The 19,852-nt window shown below is 40.3% G+C and overlaps 9 protein-coding genes across 9 annotated transcripts; 3 read left to right on the top strand and 6 right to left on the bottom strand. All coding sequences in view use genetic code 12, as the record gives it.

Annotated features, from left to right (window-relative positions):
• Positions 1-1,254: 1,254 nt before the first annotated feature.
• On the top strand, positions 1,255-3,263 carry KGF57_004042 (uncharacterized protein; the record flags this gene model as incomplete). Its single annotated transcript, XM_051753523.1, has 2 exons — positions 1,255-1,880; positions 1,961-3,263. The coding sequence occupies 2 exons, from the start codon at positions 1,255-1,257 to the stop codon at positions 3,261-3,263; spliced, it is 1,929 nt and encodes a 642-aa protein (XP_051607463.1).
• A 176-nt stretch (positions 3,264-3,439) lies between these two features.
• Positions 3,440-5,155, top strand: KGF57_004043 (uncharacterized protein; the record flags this gene model as incomplete). Its single annotated transcript, XM_051753524.1, has 1 exon — positions 3,440-5,155. The coding sequence occupies one exon, from the start codon at positions 3,440-3,442 to the stop codon at positions 5,153-5,155; it is 1,716 nt and encodes a 571-aa protein (XP_051607464.1).
• Positions 5,156-5,300: 145 nt separating this feature from the next.
• On the bottom strand, positions 5,301-5,897 carry KGF57_004044 (translation machinery-associated protein 20; the record flags this gene model as incomplete). The annotated part of the gene is made up of 1 exon (XM_051753525.1): positions 5,301-5,897. One exon carries the CDS (start codon positions 5,895-5,897, stop codon positions 5,301-5,303), a length of 597 nt encoding a protein of 198 aa, XP_051607465.1.
• Positions 5,898-6,961: 1,064 nt separating this feature from the next.
• Positions 6,962-10,150, bottom strand: MPH1 (3'-5' DNA helicase; the record flags this gene model as incomplete). Its single annotated transcript, XM_051753526.1, has 1 exon — positions 6,962-10,150. The coding sequence occupies one exon, from the start codon at positions 10,148-10,150 to the stop codon at positions 6,962-6,964; it is 3,189 nt and encodes a 1,062-aa protein (XP_051607466.1).
• A 373-nt stretch (positions 10,151-10,523) lies between these two features.
• KGF57_004046 (RNA-binding GTPase) lies at positions 10,524-12,089 on the bottom strand (the record flags this gene model as incomplete). The annotated part of the gene is made up of 1 exon (XM_051753527.1): positions 10,524-12,089. One exon carries the CDS (start codon positions 12,087-12,089, stop codon positions 10,524-10,526), a length of 1,566 nt encoding a protein of 521 aa, XP_051607467.1.
• A 261-nt stretch (positions 12,090-12,350) lies between these two features.
• Positions 12,351-12,992, bottom strand: KGF57_004047 (uncharacterized protein; the record flags this gene model as incomplete). The annotated part of the gene is made up of 1 exon (XM_051753528.1): positions 12,351-12,992. One exon carries the CDS (start codon positions 12,990-12,992, stop codon positions 12,351-12,353), a length of 642 nt encoding a protein of 213 aa, XP_051607468.1.
• A 161-nt stretch (positions 12,993-13,153) lies between these two features.
• KGF57_004048 (apyrase) lies at positions 13,154-15,247 on the bottom strand (the record flags this gene model as incomplete). The annotated part of the gene is made up of 1 exon (XM_051753530.1): positions 13,154-15,247. The coding sequence occupies one exon, from the start codon at positions 15,245-15,247 to the stop codon at positions 13,154-13,156; it is 2,094 nt and encodes a 697-aa protein (XP_051607469.1).
• A 216-nt stretch (positions 15,248-15,463) lies between these two features.
• Positions 15,464-16,807, top strand: KGF57_004049 (uncharacterized protein; the record flags this gene model as incomplete). The annotated part of the gene is made up of 1 exon (XM_051753531.1): positions 15,464-16,807. One exon carries the CDS (start codon positions 15,464-15,466, stop codon positions 16,805-16,807), a length of 1,344 nt encoding a protein of 447 aa, XP_051607470.1.
• Positions 16,808-16,876: 69 nt separating this feature from the next.
• Positions 16,877-19,753, bottom strand: AGO1 (Ago1p; the record flags this gene model as incomplete). Its single annotated transcript, XM_051753532.1, has 1 exon — positions 16,877-19,753. One exon carries the CDS (start codon positions 19,751-19,753, stop codon positions 16,877-16,879), a length of 2,877 nt encoding a protein of 958 aa, XP_051607471.1.
• Between the last annotated feature and the right edge of the window lie 99 nt (positions 19,754-19,852).

Consider the following 19,852-nt stretch of genomic DNA (forward strand, 5'->3'; position numbering starts at 1 on the left):
TTTGTCTCAGGGAGTGGGGGATGGGATTTGATTGTGTTTGGTTGTAATAATTGTATGACTGAGTGTTGAGATTTTTTTTCTTTGAGAGGGGTATGGTTGTGTGTGTGTATGTGTGTGTTCTTTGGCTTGTCTTTTGTCTTTTGTCTTTTGTCTTTTTTTTTTCTTCTTTTTTAGCGAGATTTTATGACTAAATAACTATTGTACCTTTATATGTAGATCTTCCAATTGCTATTCTCAAATTACTTAGTTCAGATGATTCTCTATCTTTTTGAAAGCAAGAGAGATACGCATATGTAGATGCTAAGATGGATATAATGTGATATAAGATTAATTCAGATGTTCTGTAAAGCAAGTATAGAGAGTCATAATCAGAAACGAAATAAAAAAAAAAAAAAAAAAAAATTAAACTGAGGGGTCTCTGCTGCTTTACTTCCTATACAGTTTTTCTTCTCCTCTTTATATCCCCCTTACCCCTTACTTTCCTCCCAATTAGTTTGAAAACAGCACTACACTAATAGAAGTTAAAGTTCTACTGCAATTATCTGTTCAGCAGTACTACTACATTGGTGGGGCAACGAGAAGAACATTATTCTAATAAGAGCAATAGTAGTGTACTTGTGTACCTAAAACAACAATCTCAAATGATCTTATTTTCTCTCTTGTTCCATCCCATCCCCACCTTCTCCTTCTCTAGAAACAAAAAAAATAAAAATAAAGAAATATTAATCAACACACACAATTACGTAATTTGAGATTCATTTATTGGATTTACGAGATATTGTTAGGTCGTGTGATTACTAAAATACATTCATATACAGTTTACTAATACTATTTACTCTCCTGTTTCGGAAAGAAGAAGCAAAGAAGAAGAGAGATGTAACTCTTCTATATACTATTTTATAGTTTTACTGTCAATAGTATCTTACTCTCAGACTCACAATATACACATTCTACTGGCAGACAACTTTTCCTACATCACCAATAGTTTGCAACAGCTTGTTCAGAAGAAATCAAAGTTGACATTCCTTCTGTAGTCTACTTCTCTCATTCGGTTCTGCTCTTCCTTCTGATGCAGCCACTAAGAACGGATATAAACCTACAATCATTGGCTCCTGGATGCTGTCCACTTTTTGCTATGTATTTTTTGGCACATAAATTTAGCCCTTTTTTTGCCTTTTTCATTTCTTCTTTTTTTGCAACACTCGTCTTACATAATAACATTCCCATTTATAAACACCACTGCCTTCTCTGAATATGGACTCACATCACCTTCTACCTGGGTATGCAAGTCGAGAGAGTAGACTCGACAGTATCATGGCCAAACAGCAACACCAATACTTCAATGGAAGGACTAAAGTTGATGTTTCTGCCGATGAAACTGATTTACAACCAAACAACAGCGAAAATGATATTGATATTGATATTGATGATAACGGTCAAGGGCATACTATCAATAAGCCAGATGCTGCAACAATAAACATGTACTCACAGTTGAGACAGCTTTACAACGAGGAAAATTTCAATGAAATCATGTTCTTGCTTCCTGAAGTATCACAATTGAATACTGTGCCACCAATATTCCATTTGATTATTGGTTGCACTATGACCCATTTCGGCAGATTGCAGAGCGCTTTTAGAGAAATTGGGGTTTCCATATGCTTAGCAACAAATGATTCAGACAGAAAGGAGTTTATCAAAGTATTGGCATATACTTACGCCGATTTAAATGATCAAGATTCAGCTATGGGATGTCTTGGTGAAGTATTAGACATGTCACGAGGTATATTGTTGAATACAAAACAGTTTGATGAAATGAAACTTGAAATATGCCAACTTGAAAAAGACCTTTTGTTGAAGTTGGAACAATCAAAGTCAAGCAAGTACGTTTTGGTGACAGCTTTGCATTTTTTTTTTTTTAAATCCTCTCTTGTTTTACTAACATTTACTTCTTCGCTTCTAGAAATCCTACCAACAGCAAGAGTAAATCATTTGAAGATCAGGTATTGGATTTAATTGCATTGAACAAAACATTTCCCAAAACTTCATTCACTGGTAAGTGTCAGATTATTATTCAGAAACTTAATCACGCTGAAATTTTGTTGCAAAAATGGGATAAAGAAAGGGATCCATTGTTGAAGCACAACCCTCTTAAACTAATGCTTGATGCTATATTTGTCCTTGGTCCCAGCATTGCTTACTATGGAATGTTGAAGTTAGAACCAATCATGAATCAATACTTTGAATTTATTGAAAATAATTCAAAAGTCGGCAAATCTCCAAAGTCTAGAGCTGTCTCCTCATTTTTCTTTTTGGGAGGATTGAATCCTGTACGTGGGAATAGTGGGCGAGGAGGAGGAGGAGGAGGAGGGAGAGGTGGAGTACCAGGCTCTGATAACAGCGGTTATTATGTACCATACAGTCCACTGGCAACAAACTGTATGGCATCCGCCCAGCAGGTAAAGATTATTAAGGGGTTCATTGCCATGTTGCGCCACAAATACAAAGAAGCTTACGAATTATTCCACGAAGCACAGGATGAAAATGCTGAAATTTATAACCATGTTTTGACTCTCAAATACATTTGCCGATCAAATATACCCCAATTATCTAGGAGGGAGTTGGAAGTTCTTGGGGATAAAATCAACAAGCTTCCATTCGTTTCTACTTTTAAATTCTTTACTTTGGCAACCATTTACCAAAACTTGTATCTTTTACAACAAGCTGGTTCATCAAGACACAGAAGGAGAAGCTCAATGACGAGTGGACCAGCTCCTAATTACTACAATTTGCTGATGAAGCATTTCATATCAGCTGCCGCATACGCTCAAGATGATGACTTGTACGTTACACTGCACTATGACAATATCTTGAATTTCTTGATAAATGCGGGAAAAGGATATTTTGGCAGTGATGACGAGGGTGGCAGCAAAATTGACAAAAAGCAAATACCCACATTGGCATTCTTTTATCAAGTGCGTAACTATTTTTGCTTGAAGTCGGATTACAACTACCTTCACATCCCGAATTTGGTTGGCGATTGGCAAGAGATTAAAACCAACACTGAATTAAAGCTGCAAATTGAAAAGTTTTTGGACTCTGATGCTGATGAACTCACCAACGGTGTTGAAAATTCACATCTGCATAGTAAAACCCACAAGGGAGATGGTAAACTGTTTGACATGATTAAGTTTTGGGAAAAGGAGTATCTCAAGTTCAAGGGAACTATGCCGGATACCATAAAGCAGTACTTGAAGAAAACTTGAGTGTTGGTTGTATAGCTTTTATAGATTCACACGCAGTTGATGTATATAGCTAGAAACTTTTGATTCTTGCAATTGTAAAGATCTGACACAAAAAATGGAGTCAAAAAATGTGAGAGCGAAATCAGACGCAGAATGAGACGGTGATCGATGTGACGGTACGCGTCATCTAAGACTACATGCGCCAATACAAACCCCATGATCGAATATCAACTAAAGACAACCATATAGCAACAATCAAATACGTGGGTCACCTCCCACAATGGGGGTCTCAAGTCACAGCGTACGGATTGGAATGGGACGATGCCAGTCGTGGTAAAAACAATGGCCAAATAAACGGTGTGTCATACTTCACCCCCGCCGTTGCCGAGTCGGCAAGTTTCATAAAATCAACCAATAAGAACATCAATCATGACCGCAAGTCGTTTGTACAAGTGGTAAGGGAGCAGTACCTTGATGTGGACCAGTATGAAGCCAAGGGGATTACTTTTGGTGGTAAAGTTGTTGAAGAGGTTGGGTGGCTTGAGTTGAATGAGTTTCATTCGCAGTTGCGCAATTTGACGTCGTTGAGTTTAGATCATCTGTTGATTTATTGTGTGGTTCATGATGGTGATGGTGATATTGATGTGAAGGATGTGTTTGGTGGCTTGTGCAATTTGACAAATTTGGATCTAAGTTCCAACTTGTTCAGCAGCATGGATGATATTTGGCAGATCGTATCGCGATTGCCCAAGTTGGAGGTGCTCAATATCAACGGAAATAGATTTGGTAGCTATGGAAAGGCGATTGACCCCGACGCGGATCGATGTTTTACCCATGCGAGTTTACGAGTGTTGAAAATGGCGTCAACTTTGACTCCAATAACTCAAGTGAGTTCAATAGTGTCGAGGTTTCCTCATCTACGGGAATTGGTACTCTCGGGAAACTATTATTCCAATGACGATGTCAATAAATTAAATCTTTGTGAAACAAGTGCTATAGACTCATTGGATCTATCATACAATGCTATAACTGAAATCCCAACCAACTTGCCCCAAACTATACACAATTTGAACGTATCGTATTGCTTAATTAGCGCCATTGGGAACAACAACAGAAAAGACAGCGGGAAAGGGTATAATGATGGTGCCAGCTCAATTGAATCACTCGATGTTCGGCGTAATCAAATTTCAGCTTGGTCAGACATCAATAACTTATCTCAATCATTCCCGAAATTGACCTATTTAAAGATCAACCATAATCCAATTTTTGATGACCTAAGTGTTGACGATATGACTTGCCAATTAATTGGACGTTTCGAGTGTTGCAGCTGCGGTAATCAGGATGTGCCTGGAAATGGGAAAGAAAATGGGAAGTTGGGCATCTTGAACGGGTCAGATTTGACATCAGCCGAAATTGAAAATGGTGAATTGTACTTTATATCCAAAGTTATGCTGCGTCAGTATGATCCACCCAATGCAGCAAGATGGGAAAAGTTACTACACAAGTATGGTAAGTCGGACGATAAACGAAAAGAGCATTCCGTTGTGAACTTTCAACCGAAACGATGGATTAACTTGATGTTGAAAGTACGCCACATAGATGACTCGGCAACGGAGGAAGACGAAGCAGGACAGGAGTCAGCGAGGGTTGGCGTTGAACCTGCTATTACATCACACTATACGACATTATCCTCTCACAGGTTTCTCAAAACAACATCAATTCTCAAATTCAAAGGTTTAATCTCACGTCTATTCTTATCCAATATTTCAATACTTGAATTCAATGTCTATTACTACATAAACGAAGACACGAATTTTGCCACTAGGTATGAATTTGATAATTGGTCGAGTTGTTTGAATGATTTCGTATTAGGTGAAGAGCAGAGCATATATATAGACTTGCATCAGAAATAAAAGACAAATTATACAACACGACGTCAAGCAACTAAGCTAGTAATTTGTACTGATTTCAGATGCACTCTTTGCACAAACTGTTAGAGTCCATCCCAGTTTTTTTCAACTCGACACCTTCTGTTACTTTCACTCGTCTTGGACCCTCCTACTCTCTATGACTCCACAATCCATCACCCAAAAAATGCAACAACTCAATACCAATACCCTTGTTCTTCTTCTTAATATCATCAGTACTCATGACCAACTTCCCAATAGCCAATGCATTCTCCTTCCCCTCAGCATAAACAGCAACAATAGTATCCACCGGCAAATTCTCCTCGGGCAATTCACCACCTTTAGAAGTCAATCCGGGACACATGATATTTGCACCACTCATTACAAACTTGATAGCTCCCCTATCCACTTGCACACGAGGGAACAAAGTTGGGTATTTATGCACGGTTTTCAAAGTGGGTATGAGATCGGTAAAGTGTTGGATCAAGACGATTTCGTTATTGTCAGCAGTAACCTCGTCGTCATCACTGGCGTTGGCTCCGGGATTATTTGTATTGTCAACTGAATATAACTGGATCTTGTCTTCGCATTTTATCAATATGACTTGTGATTTCTTGGGTATGATGTTATCTATTGCATTTGATAAATCAGGATATGCGGTAACGAAATTTGATTTCAAGCCTCGTTGCACTGATGATTTGATATTTGAGCGTGAATGAATGTCCTCTTTTGAGAATTTTTTGAACATGGTTTGTTGTCAATTCGGCGTTGGATGGGCGGTGATCTATTTGCCTCAGGTTCTGTTTGCTGATGAAGAATGATGCAGTTGAAATGAGCTGAAGTAAAGAAAAAGAAAAAGAAAAAAAAAATTACATGAGATAATCCTGGTTGCCAGAAGAGAGGAGTCAAACTACTACACTGTAACAAGTGATTTTCATAAACGCAATAGAATACAAATGTCAAGATTTATAATTACAATGCCACCATCCAGTATAAATACCTTGGTGTCATCGCACTCAAAAGAAATCTTAGAGTCAATCTTGCCTATTACCCCAAAACAAAACCCCTCCACATACAACACATATCTCCCACCCCCTTGATGAAACAAGGAGGGGAGGGAGGGAGAGCTGAATGAGAAGGGCAAAGAGGAGCATCCAGCTCAAGATTTGATAAACCGCATTCGTAAACAAACACGACCCAAACCGAGCGAGGCACAAGGCGTTGGCAAATGAGAAATGGGAATCTCCAGTAAAATAAAGGGACTTTCAATCTCTCCCCAAACTAAAAGCATCACACTTTGGAAATGACGAGGTTTCCATCTGTCTTCGTCACTAATCAAAACAAAGCGTAAAACTTGAACCGAGGAGATGTGAAATGGAGACTATAGTCACTATTCTCCTTCGAGTACCTTGTGACTCTTTGAAAAGACCATGGGTGAAACACGAAATGGTTTCCATAATCCTGTCTCAAAAAGACTCCGAATAATAGGTACCCACATTGTATGTTATTACCAATGTGGTTGTAAAAAAGGAAAGGTTTCCAAAAATTCTCTCACTTGTTCGATGCATGAAACATCAATCAAATGAGAAGTTGTCAGGTTTATAAGTTTTCAACCAGCAAAAACATGATCTCGGACTGAATCCTCACTGAAACACGTAATGCCCCTGCATAAAGATGAGGAAAGAAGAAGAAGAAGAAGAAGAAGAAGAAAAGAATTTTTTTTTTCTGTCTCTGTCCCTGTCTCTCGTACTCTGTCTCTCGTACTATGTATCCTGTATATAAAACACTACACACTCTATTGGTCCATACAAGTTATTGTTTAACAATACCAGTGTAATGAGCAATAACATCGTCTAAATCATCGTCCAACAGATATTCCTCATCACAAACCTGAGTTGAGTTGGTGGTTGACTCCAGGGTAGCTACTACTGGTATTTTTGTTACTGGCATAGTAGTTGTAGATTCGGTACTATTAGGCTTATCAAACTTGGTGATAGCATTTGTTTGCAGTACTGTTTTACCAGTCACTGACTCTACCACTCTAGGTCGCCTGACACCTAAAGATTTCCGCTTCTGTGTCGATGTGCTACTGAATTCTTCAGATGACTCCAACTCCTCTTCACAAATCAACATCCGTTTCTTGGGTAAGTGGTCACAGTTCAACACATGTGGCTGCTTCTGCAAACCTAGTGTCTTTGGTATGTTCTCAGACACGAGTGGATTATTTTGTTGTACACCATTCAGTTTTGCTACTGAAGCAAGTGCTGCAACAGCGTCATCATCTTCATCACTAAAAGTAAAAGAGTCGTCATCGACAATATCCAATTCTTTGACCACGCCGGGATCTGAAACACTCCGTTTCCAATCGTCACCAGTCTCCGAGTTGAAGCTTGTCGAGGGGGTGTGGTTATCTATGTGTGTTTTCGCGCCATTTGGCAACACCATGTTACTTTCCACCGTGGTTGGATGATCGTCATTTTCCAAAGATCGCTCCATTGTGATCTCTATGTCTGAGTCGACCCCGTCATTGTGTCTCACATAATTCCCCTCGACCACGTCTCCGTCATCGCAACTTCCGGGTTGTTTCTCCATGGTGATATCCACCTTATTATCTGACTCCGCCGACTGGTATAGCTCCAAACAGTTTCGTTTAGTGGTTTTACTTTTCAAACCCAAAGCAACCTCTATATCATCATCACTGTCGGATTTAAGAAGCTCCAAAGAGCTTCCACCACGACCAAGGGGAACACGTACGGACATTGTTTGATCACTTGAATCTTTCAACATTTCTGAAACATTCTTAAATCCAGTCTCAACATTATCGGGCATGAAAAACTTCTTTGCATGCTTTTGCTGTTTCTTAACAAAAGCAGCTTTCTTTTTGGAAGTGTTTCCCGTCATATACTGAGTTGCTATTTTTATTATCTCATCTTCATCCTCTTCCTGTTTCATTTCCATGTTCTCTTCTGGGATCTCGATAAACTTTTCAACTACTTGTGGAGTGTACTGATCGGGTATGATTCTGTTTTGCGGACACAACGTTATGAGATCACCCTTCATTATATGATCTTGGATATATTCGTATCCTGCCATTGCCTTATCAAATTTCGATTCTTCATTACTCGAAAACAACAAGAGAACTTTACCATCCCGTTTACGACCGGTTCTACCCATTCGTTGAATGTTCTTGATGGGCGAGGAAGTTGAGTCATAACATACAATCAAGTCAACTTCACCAATATCCAAACCTTCTTCACCAATCGATGTTGCAACGAGAATGTTGTATTCCCCCGCCTTGAACTTTTTGATGATTTCCTTTTGTAGCTTTTGATTCATCCCGCCAATTTGAGCATTTTCCGAACTTGTACGCAGTGAATCTCTCTCATCCCCTTCCTTTTTTGGCTTCTTATTCTTTGCTCCCTTTTTCTTGCCAAAATTTTCAACGTCAAATTTTTCCTTCTCCTTGGCCTGCCCAATGAAAATGTGTGGTTTGAAAGAGTTACCAGCTTTCTCTATACTTTTCACTATTTCTAACGCTGACTCTCGAAATTCGGTAAAAATGATAACCCTTGAACTTGCATCGCTACTTTTCTCTTTGAAAAAGTCTTCAAGCTCCTCCATTAGTGCTTCAATCTTTGGATGACTAAACGCCTGACTCGAAATCGCATCTTCTTGCGCTTGTATCAACTGTGTGATGAATTCGCTGTAATAAAAATCAGCATTCAATTTGTTTTTCGATTTCTTCTTCTTCCACTTTGTATCAAACTCTTGAAACTTGTTCATAAAGTAGCTGTAAAAAGAATTAACCCCGTATATATTTAGCCTTCGGTAGCATTGACCAACGGTTCCAAGTAGTTGCAAAATAAAATAGTTGGTCCATTTAAGTCCTTCTGGTATTGAGTGATTTGCCATTAACCGTCGTGAAGCTTCCATACACTTAAAAGCATTGATTCTCGTTGGATCAGTAACATCAACCAAGCCTTTTTCGTTGGCAGTTTTTAAAATGGGGGCGATTGCCCTAGATAGCAAGTCCACACAATTCCGAATTTCTTGAGACGTATCCAAAGTTCGTCGACTGATCTTCTTTCGTTTCATATACTTTACGATATCGATACTCTGTTCAGTCCTTACTTCCACTTTGGATATTTTCAAATTATCAATCACATCCTGTACTCCCTCGACATCTGCTGCTGGTGTTGCCGTCAATGCTAAAGTTCGAAATGAGTCATTAAATCGACGGAGAAAATTAACCACATTGTTGTAGGAATAATTACCACGTGCTCTATGTGCCTCATCAATAACCAAAAGCACAATCGACTTTGGGTTCACCACCCCCGAAGCCAAATCATTTTCAACCACTTGTGGCGTGGTGAAAAACACCTGACGCGTGTTCCATATATCTTCACGATTCTTTTTAGTCTTTTCCAATAGAATCGCAACCTTGGAGCTTGATATACCAGTTATTGAACAGCAAGCTTTGATTTGCTGTGCAACTAAGGGCTTTGTAGGAGCCATAAATATTATCTTGGAGCTGGGGAACCATCGTAAAAAATTCAACATAACAGTCGACGCAATGAACGTTTTGCCTAGACCAGTGGGTAAAGCCACCAACAAATTGTCGTAAAATGCTTTACGGACTATGTTATACTGGTAATCGCGAACTTCAAAGTTGGTGGGGTATATATAAGTTTGCAAATTCCCAAAGTCCATTTCGTGGTGGGTAGGGATAACAATCTTTGGAGCAAGGGGTAAGGCATGCTGTACCTTACGCTTAGATGTTGGCAGTGTAGACAAGGAAGTTGTAGTATTGTTTATCGTCGCTTGCTTCTTCAGGGACACAGTTTTGGAAATAGCTAGTGGTTGCAGTCTTATTTGCAGACTCTGCTTTCGCCTCTTTGGTTGCTCCTCAACCAACTGTCCGCCATTGATCGCATCTTGAATTACTGGATCATTATCATCGTCAGAGAATGCCCAATCGTCATCCACATCTTCGATTTGCATCCTTTACGGGGGAGGGGGGGTTACGATGGACCGGGGGTGCTGTTATGACAACTGATTTTGGTACGCGTTTGTAACTGGAGCGATACGAAAAAAATATTTGCGTGTATTCCCAACTCACTTCCACTCTTCGAGCTCAGTGCATAATGCTGAAGATAGAATCCAACAACGTTGATCAGGAACCTAACCCATACGCCGTCCTAGAGAAGAGCATTCAAAAACTACAGGAGCCGGTTACCAGACTACTACGAAAACACGACGATCTCGTGGCCCAGAATTTGAGTTCAATGTCGAATTTAGCTACAGTACCCAAACTCAACCAGGATTTAAAGACAAGATTAAAAAGGGAATAGACAAACTTTATGTATATAATCTATTACTCAAGACCAAAATTGTCTCCCAAAAGACCGTCCAAATCAAATTCCTTTGCCCAGGAAGTAACAACTGTAGTTTGCTCAACTTTTGGTGGCTCTTTCTCACCACGCAAAGAGCTCTTTGGTCCTTCCAAGTTGCTATTCGTCTCTGCAACACTCTGTTTGGATGCTTTTGGTAAGGTCCAACCAATTATTCTACCATCTCTCCAATCATTGAGTACAGCCATTGCTGCTGCCTCCAAGTTGGGCACACCCCCCTTGCCTAATCTTCCTTTGGTTCTGGCAATATGGATCAAAAAGTGTTTGACAAACTCCTCCAAATCCGCCGATGGCAATGGAGGTAAATCATAGTATCTTTTCAATCCATCAGCCATTTCCGTATTTTGTGAAAACTTCTTCAAAAGTAGCTTGACTGCACCAGTGGGGTCTGTAATCAGCTTAGGAGGTATGGCCGACAACAATGCCAACTTAGCCATCTGTTGTTGTTTCGATTGCTTTTTGGTGTTCATGATCTCATCTGGGAAAACGATTCCTGGAGAGTCCAAGATTTTCAATTTGTTGTCAATTTTAACTTCCCTCATTGATGTGGTTACACCGGCTTGGTTTCCAACGGGGCATGCTTTGGAGTTGTTATTGTGCCTCTTTGTGAGTGCGTTGATTATCGAAGATTTCCCAACGTTTGGGTATCCAATGACGCCCACAATGATTGATCTTTTCAAGTTCGACTTGTTTGCATAGCTTTTTAACGCCTTCATTAATGAGTCTGACGTTATAGCTCCAGTTAGCTTCTTATTGAACGATGTGGCATTGGTTGCACCGGGACTAGCCTTGATGGGCAAAGTTGGGAATGAAGAGTTCAAAAAGTTGAGCCATTGGTTCAAAGCTTCAGTGGGTATCAAGTCAACCTTGTTCAAAAGTAGAATAAGTCTCTTCCCAGGATTCTGCAAAACTGCTTGCTCTACTTTTCTTGATCGAGTGGATTCTGGATCTCTTGCATCAAGAACGTATAAAACAACATCGGAAGCTTCAACGACTGATTTGAAGATCTTGTCATATGATTTACGTGACTTGTCTAAGCCCGTTTGCTCCTCTTGATCGTCCTCCACGTCGCTCAACTCATACTCCACATCCTCGTCTGAATCAATCATATTATCCTCATCAACATCTTCATCACCATTGTACTCTTTAGCTGCTGATTGCGCGGACTCTAATAACGCAGCCAACCCATTTGCTCCGTCGTCATCTTCATCCATATCCTCGGTCTCCATGCCATCATCTTCAACCTCTTCACCCCTTGCCAATGCCTCCTCTCTCTCTCTCTGCTTTTGTAGTTTGAGTTCCTCCCTTCTCTCTTTTTCCAAACGCCTACTCTCCTCTAGCTCAGACACAATTTGATCTTTGTAGGGGAAGCTTGCAGGAATTCCGGGATCTTTTCTGTGTCTCGATTTCCAAGTAACATCCTTCTTGGCTATTTTTTTGTCCTTTCTCCTCTTTGCTGCCGCTTTCTTCTTTATACCCTCTCTCATACGAGTGGTTACCCTCTTAGAGGTTGGTTTCTTGACTCTCATCGTGGGTGTGAAGTTGGGTTGATGTTCAACCAGTTGAGGGGGGGGGGGGAGGAAAGTAAAGTGGAATTAATATAGTTGCAAGATGAGATGCCTTCAGAAAAATCAAAGAAGAAGAGGAAAAAAAAAAAAAACCAATCCAGTACACAAAAGTAATCTTGCATTATTGTAGAATAGGCTAAGAGTATACGCATTTTCATCAACCTACTAACTCAGAATGATAGTCCAACCCACGACCCGCACATAGCGAGAAGTTCCCATGTTTCACTTTCTGAAATATTCTCCTCCCTCCTCACTTTCCTCTTCATTTGGACTCCTGTGACTTACATCAAAATTATGTTTCCTATTCTTGATATTACTAGGCTTCAGATAGCCCACATGCTCATTAGTTTCCTTCTGCACTTGTTGAACAACCTTTTCCTTTGCGTGGTTGTCACTGAGATCCAAGGCTTGCCGAGTTATGTCTTTCTTTTCATCCACGTACCGAACGCGTCCAAGTGTCTTTTCCGTTTCTGATGGTCCTTTCAATACCGAGTTGACGAGACCTTTAGGTTTTTCCACTTCGAGTTGAATGTTTCTCAATGGAGCAACTTCCTGTTCTTTTACATTGTTTGTAGTAGCTACGGAGTGCACTTCACCATTGGATACAAGACTACTGCCATCTTGATAGGGAGAATTCAATCTCAATTCTTGGAGATCTTTAGATAACAACCTGTTCAATAGCTTTTGTTTCACGGTGGTCTTGAAGTTGTTTTTGACTGTGGGCACCTTCCACAAGATGTAATCAGTCCCTTTTCTGATATCTTCGGGTGTGAAAACGATTTCCACAGAGTCTCTGAATGGTACCACTGTAGGATATACGGCTCCCAATAGAAACGCAGCCAAGTAAATACAGCCAGCGCGCATGATAGTGGAGTAGCAAATAAGTTCAAATAAAAGAACAAAAGTGTGGAAATAATTGTGACTAAACTGCAGTTTGAAAACTTCAGAAATTGTAATTAAGCATATCAAACAAAGGTGTATGGCAAGAATTTTGGATATTCTGTAAACTCTTGTACAACAATATTTCATTCCATGGATGTTTTCGATTTATGAGAGGACAAATTGCTCATGCTCCTGGATAGCGACTCTCTACTGCTCCGTGCCGATGACTGGTAAAAAGACCCTCGATTTGGTACAACAAATGGACGGTTCAAAAAATCACTGATTTGGGTATTGTAGTTGTAGTTGTTGTTGTTGTTGTTGTTGTTGTTGTTGTTACCGGGCAGTGGGCTTGTAGAGTTGAAACGTGAAGGTCGTGATTCGTCAAATTCGGCATCCAATTCAATCGCCAGTCTGGTGCGCAAGACAGATGCACCAGAGCTGGGTTTCACCGATTCAAGAGACGGTGATGTCCCATTGTTTAAAGCACCAACGCCTTCCTCTAAATCAATGTTCTGGTCAATATGATCGTAGAATAGATAGTTACTGACAAGACTGTCCAAGCCAGGTACCTTCGAAGCCAACCCTACCATCCCTCTTCTTAACGACACAGGAACTCTCATTCGCCTGATTTTGCCCTTCCAGTTCCCAAAATGCCCAGGAACAAATTTGTACAACAAGAACACAAAGAAGCAGAGAACAGTGAGCGAGTAGAGCGCGGTACCTAATGGAGAGTCATGCTCATCGTCACTGTCATGATCAGACAAGTAGGACTTATCAGAAACGCCGCCGGGAACAAAATTTTTGCCCGATATTTCACTGGGGTATATTCCAATCGCCAATTTCTCTTTTGGGTCTCGTGGTTCGATTTGGGACGAAGCAAACAACAAAATTTTACCCAAGGTCCAAGATAATTCTTCTCCACCAACAGAATCAGCCGATTTGAAAGGTACGTGTTTATTGGTTACATCTTGTGATTGATTACTCTCCTGCAGCTCTGAATCTGTCTCGAACCCGATTCTTGGTAGTTCAAATCCTTCATGAAGAATATTCATCACCCAGCTCGCTTTAAAGCATGCATCTTTCAAAAACTTGTCAGGATCAAGATTTGAATAGTCCCCTGTTTCGGCATTCTTCAATATAGTGTCCCAATCGTTTTCGCAGAATTCCTTGACCTTTATATTGAATGCCTTGTAGTCGTACTCGCCACCACTGTGGAAAATATCATTTGCAGTATACCAGTACTCTGAAATCCCCACAAACTTGTCCTTTTCAAAGTCCATCTTGGGACCATGAATCCCATTGAATAAACAAGGTTCGTCCTCGCATGGAATAGATTTCATCAACAAGGGATAGATTGATTTAATACACGTTTCATAATTTCCCGCTCCATTGATCTTGTACAGCTTTCCATCCATAGCATAGTCCATTGCTGCGCCTTTTGGCAAACAAGGATCATTGATATTGTTGTTTGATATCTCATTGACTAATGACAAGTTTATCATTTGCTCTAGGAACCTTCTGCGTGCTTCGTTAGCGCCAAAGCCTAACCAGGTCTCTACAAAAACATTCCATTTCTGATTCTCACCGTTGACATTCCGTAAGATTACTTTGGAAAGATCGTTGTTGTGTTTCTCAATCTGCTCGACAGAAGACGGAACAAACGCAATCTGAGTTGAAGCTCCACCCATATCCATAAACCCAATAGACTCATGCCTATCAAGCCTGGAGTCATAATTGTTAAACTGGCCCATCAAGTAATTCAATCCCAACCAACCGTAGATTCCTTCTGTAGATCCGTCTATGGTTTGGACGAAGGCTTCACAATCGGGCAAATAAAACTTTGTATTTTTCCTTATACTCGAACACGTTTCGGCTAAAATGCCATCTCTAGTTTTTTTAGGAACCAATCTCATCCCCGCTGTACTCAAAACGAATACCGGCGTTTCGTTGTGTTTTTCACTAGGAATTATGGTTTCTGCAAATTTCAACAATTCCGAATAATGCTTCGACCATACCTGCTTAAGCTGGCTACGAGACTTGAACGTGGATATCCCAGGAGTTATCTTTTTCGTCCAGTCCTTATGTATTGATATTTTTGGTGGTGATTGTAGAACGCCTGGATCATCAGACCTCGCTAGCGATTTTGGATTCACCCAATTATATATTTGTATTCTAGATCCTGAGGACCCCGAGTCAATAACAATACCATAACTCTGGTCCCCGGCGTTATTCAGCATCCTAGATTCAAATGGTCTGGCTTGTTGTGTCTTCTTACCACAGCGTGCTTTTAGCCTTTGTCTGGAATGTCCGCTATACTAAAATTTCACCAGGCGCGAAATCCTTGACAAATTGCAAATTGTAGAGAGACGACTCAGTACCAGCTATATTTGGCAAACTACTTTATTCGTTGGGTATATCTAGCGTGCCTCTGTACGTTGCAGCAGCCACATACAATGATAGTCCTCCCAAATACACCACCGACACCTATTCATCTACAAGACCCAAGCACCGCATTACCGCAAAGTATTCTAACCTTACGGTCATCTTTGCAGGTACCAAGTCTATCAAACTACAATGAATCAATTAGATATGTGGTGAATCTCGAAAAATATCTCGATGCGATTTTTGAACTACTGGAGTCAACAGATCCTACAACTTTATTCATCAGTTCCAATATCCCGTGGTCAAATATCAACAAGGGAGACATCAAGCTAAAACTATTCAAGGTAAAGTTGGGCCAAGCCGCCATTAACAAATGGAGTTTGTACAATGAGCTTTCTATGACATTGATATCTATATCCTTTATATACCACAGGGTGGCGTCGGAGTTGTCCAATGACACCATCGATTTGAGTCTAGAGCCTCCAGTCAAGCCAGAGGATTACAACGAGAATTGGAAGCAAGTGATGAGTTTATACAAGAAGGCAATGTCAATGATGTTGTTTATTGAGAAGTTGGAACAGAATGCAGCACAATCAGAGGAGGATGTTCTACACATAAACAGAACGCTATTTCCCTTCATTGCGAAAGTGACCGACATATCTATACAAATGTCAATTTTATCCAAATTCCTATGGTTTAGTAGATACACTTTTGAAAAGAACGAAGAAGTTGGATCTCGAAATAGCATGACCTTGGCCAAAGTTGCAATCTATTGCATGAATGAGCTCGATGTGCTTCAAGTACAGCTCAGTGATCTCAATAATTCTGTGGAGAATAGCATAACGCATGGTTCTGGTGTGATAAATCTTGATTATACTGACTGGGATGCATATTTGAGAGTCGTGAAGAGGTATACCAGCGCTTATGCTGGACTCTATCTATCAATGCAGAAATACAATGACAGCAAGTACGGTGATGCCCTCGGACTACTCCAGTTCAGTTTATTATCGCTACAGAGCAAGAAGGATTTTGCAACATCGTCGTTTTTAAACAAAAGAATCACTTTGAAACGTTTACGGGAAAAAGTATCACGTCGAAAGCAGGAAAACTTACTTTCGAACTTGACCTCGGTTTCCACTTTGGATATTAATAAATCGGCATTCAATGGCAAGGCGGGAATAATCTTGAATGATTTATCGTATCTATTCGATCAACTTATAAAATTGAATTTGAAAATTTCTCTGGAAAATAACACTTTGCATTTTAATGAGGTTGCACATTGGTCCGCAATCAACAATGATTCAAAGTGGCCCATCGGCTGCAAGATACCGGTATCTCTGGTCGAAGTGTACACTCCGGGAAACTCGAAAGATAGTATTGATCGAGATTATTCCAGCCGTGGGGAGTATTATTGAATTCAAAGCGCAAGTACTTGAATTGCATATAGGACTCAATATAAACACCTAAAATAAGGTATGAACGAACTAAATATAAAACATGGTATTCCTGATTCCAGCGGCAACATTATCGCCCAATCTTTTCTTGAACTCAGCGAGAAGCGCGGTGCCTGTAGCTCCCTCTTTCATCGCAGAGCCAACATAGCATCTTCCACGAGTGCACAAAAGGTCTGCATAATAAGCAGCAGGAACCACCTTCACACTCTTTGTGGCTCTTCCAAAAGTATGACAAAGATTGTATGTGATTTGTTGTATCTTGTCGGAAGTGTACTTGTTCTCATCGTGTAAAACGTAATAATGTGCTGGTATACCTGTACCTTGCAACGCCTGCTGAGATTGAATATAGAAATCAAAAAATGCAATAGACGTGATATCACGATCAACGATGGTACCAGGGATAACATTCTCATTAGAGGTGACAGCCACCTTCCCTTTAGTCACGGCATCTATAGCATTCTGTTCAAGGGGAATGAACCTGGTATGGTGTCTTTTCACGACAATCATGAAAGTGATTTTTGGATTGTAATTTGGCATGCTATGCAGCTTACCGTATTCCACAAAAGCAGCCTTGATCTTGGGTAATTCCTCTTTCAACACAGTGTAATACTGTCCTTCAGAAACGCCGTCACGGTAAAACAAGACTTTTGAAGGCAATCCCTTCACTTTCTTGTGAAAATTCTCCAACCTCTCATACACCATGGATTTAACATCGGTAATGATTTCCCGGCCGCCAGCTTGAGCTCGAATGGAACCAGGAAATTTATTGAAAATGCCATCCTCACTGCCAACAACTGCAGCAACGGAGACTGCGTCCTCGTTTTGTTGGCCAGTGGGGTGCGTCACGTCTGCTCCAAGTATAAACACGGGAACATTTTTGTTATCAAACAAGCCGGTGCTGCTGCCACTCGATAATCTATGGTTGGAACCACCCAATTTTAAATTAATCTTCATGGCCAATTGAGCAAACAAAGACATGTCAAACTTGTCAAACTTCTTTTTGGTGAATGTATCCAAAACTACACAACTATTGTTTATTCCAACCTTCAAGTCACCGGCACATTTCACGCAACGGTAGTATTTTGTATCCTTTGATGGCAAAATTGCAATTATGTAGTCACACTTGTCTTTCAATTTGGCAGTTTGGAATATACCTGCAATCAGTTTTTCAAGCAGACCTTCATCAGTCATGCTTGACGAGTTCAAGTCAACCGAGTATTTCATAAACTTGTCACCGGCATTCTTGATTCCCAATCTGTTCAATTCTCCAAAGAGTAATGAGCAGGCTTGGGCTAGGTCATCCTTTTTTCTTGAAAGATACTGATTTTTCAAGACGACAACACCAAACTTGTAAAGAGGTTTCCCCTTAGGAGCTTCAACAAACTGAGCACTCTCAAGATTCCAGTTCCCTTTGCTTTTTTCAGTTTTCCCGTTAAATGCCTCCTCTTTGTAAACAATCTTCTTGTTTTTGTACTCAATAACAGGTGCAGACAACACTCTTGATGTAACTTTTGTAAACTGTGAATCAACCTTACCAAAGTCAACGTCACCAAATGTAGACGATTTATGTTGATTAATTAATTTTGCCTTGTCCATTGGTCGCATCGCAGTGAGCCTGATTATTGTTCTTGTGTCCCATACATCTCCTTTAAATTGCTGGTGTGGCACAATGAAAGCAACCTCCATTGGCACATAAGCAGTTGGTCCAATCTTAAGTAAAGGTAAGTTGGGGTACTTCAATTTGATTCCCCATTTGGCTTCAAAGTAAGTGGCAACAGACACTACTTTTCCCTCGGATTCTTCAAATGTATGAGTATTTGCATTCTCCTTGAAATACAACCCTTGAACCGCTTTGCCTGACATTCTCTTGAGATAATCCCGGTAAATCTTAACACCCTTGAGGAAAGGTTGCACCTTTTTGAAATCTGATTCAGTTGGCGTTTGAGATATTCCAAGATAATCCTTGGTCAAATCAATGACGTTCATTGGCTGTCCGTCAGGCTTGAATGCCTTGTAGAATATCGCGGGAGTGGGATTTAAGTTGACTCGGATACTATTGAAGGAGGGTCTAACGGAAAGAAAAGTCCCCAATGCGATAAACAAACCCTGTTGAAAATCTTCAATTGGAGTGTTCTTGTCAAAAAAGAAAAACTTGTTTGAACCCAAGCCAACAACGCTTTTGTTTTCCAAAACTTTTGACCCAATCACTGAAATTAAAGCATTAGTGTACTCTGTAACCTCTTGAAAGTCTTTTGTGTACTTTTTAATTGTCGAGTACTTGATCAAGTCATCAAACTTTAATTCTTTGACAAACTGCACTTTAATGGAAGCCGATTTTCCAGGGATTGGATAGACAGCATCATCCTCTATCGGTAATGGGATCTTGGCATAAAGCGTATGGAAGTCACGGTAGTAAATCTGAGAGCGTTTGCTCTTGAAAGGCTCTATGGTGAACAAGTAATTATTGACAGCATCTCTAACCTTTAGAGTTGGACGTTTGCCTTTAAACTCCTTTTCTTTTGCGTCTCCTTTCTCTGGGTCTTCTTGATCCTCGACAAAGTAAGTGTACAACTTCAATCCCGCAACTTGGTACTTGAAATAATTTGTACCAACTTCGGTTTTAACACCGACGCTTCCGTAATCGGGCCTCAATTGAATCTTGTACGGTTCGTCCTCAATTTCAGAAGCGTATTTCAGTTTGTATTTTTGCAAAGCCAGTAATGCATCTTCATTTCTTGCTTTCTTTTCAAACTCAACATGCACATCGCCAATTTTGTATACACTGTGACCAGCAGCTCTGCCTCTACCTCCTCTTGAGTTGAATCCACCTCTTTGTGATGATCCACCCCTTCCACTACCACCTCTACCACCTCTCCCACCGCGGCCTCTGCCTTTGGATCCACTCATTTATTTGTAAAGCTGATGTGGGGTTGGTGAAAATACGTGTCTAGATATACCCCAGAGTGAGTAAAAGTATCAGCAGAATTGGTTTTGGAAAACAATTGA

This window comes from Candida theae (genome assembly GCF_024610275.1).
Source record: "Candida theae strain CBS 12239 chromosome Unknown scaffold23, whole genome shotgun sequence".
Lineage (NCBI taxonomy): Eukaryota > Fungi > Ascomycota > Pichiomycetes > Serinales > Debaryomycetaceae > Lodderomyces > Lodderomyces theae.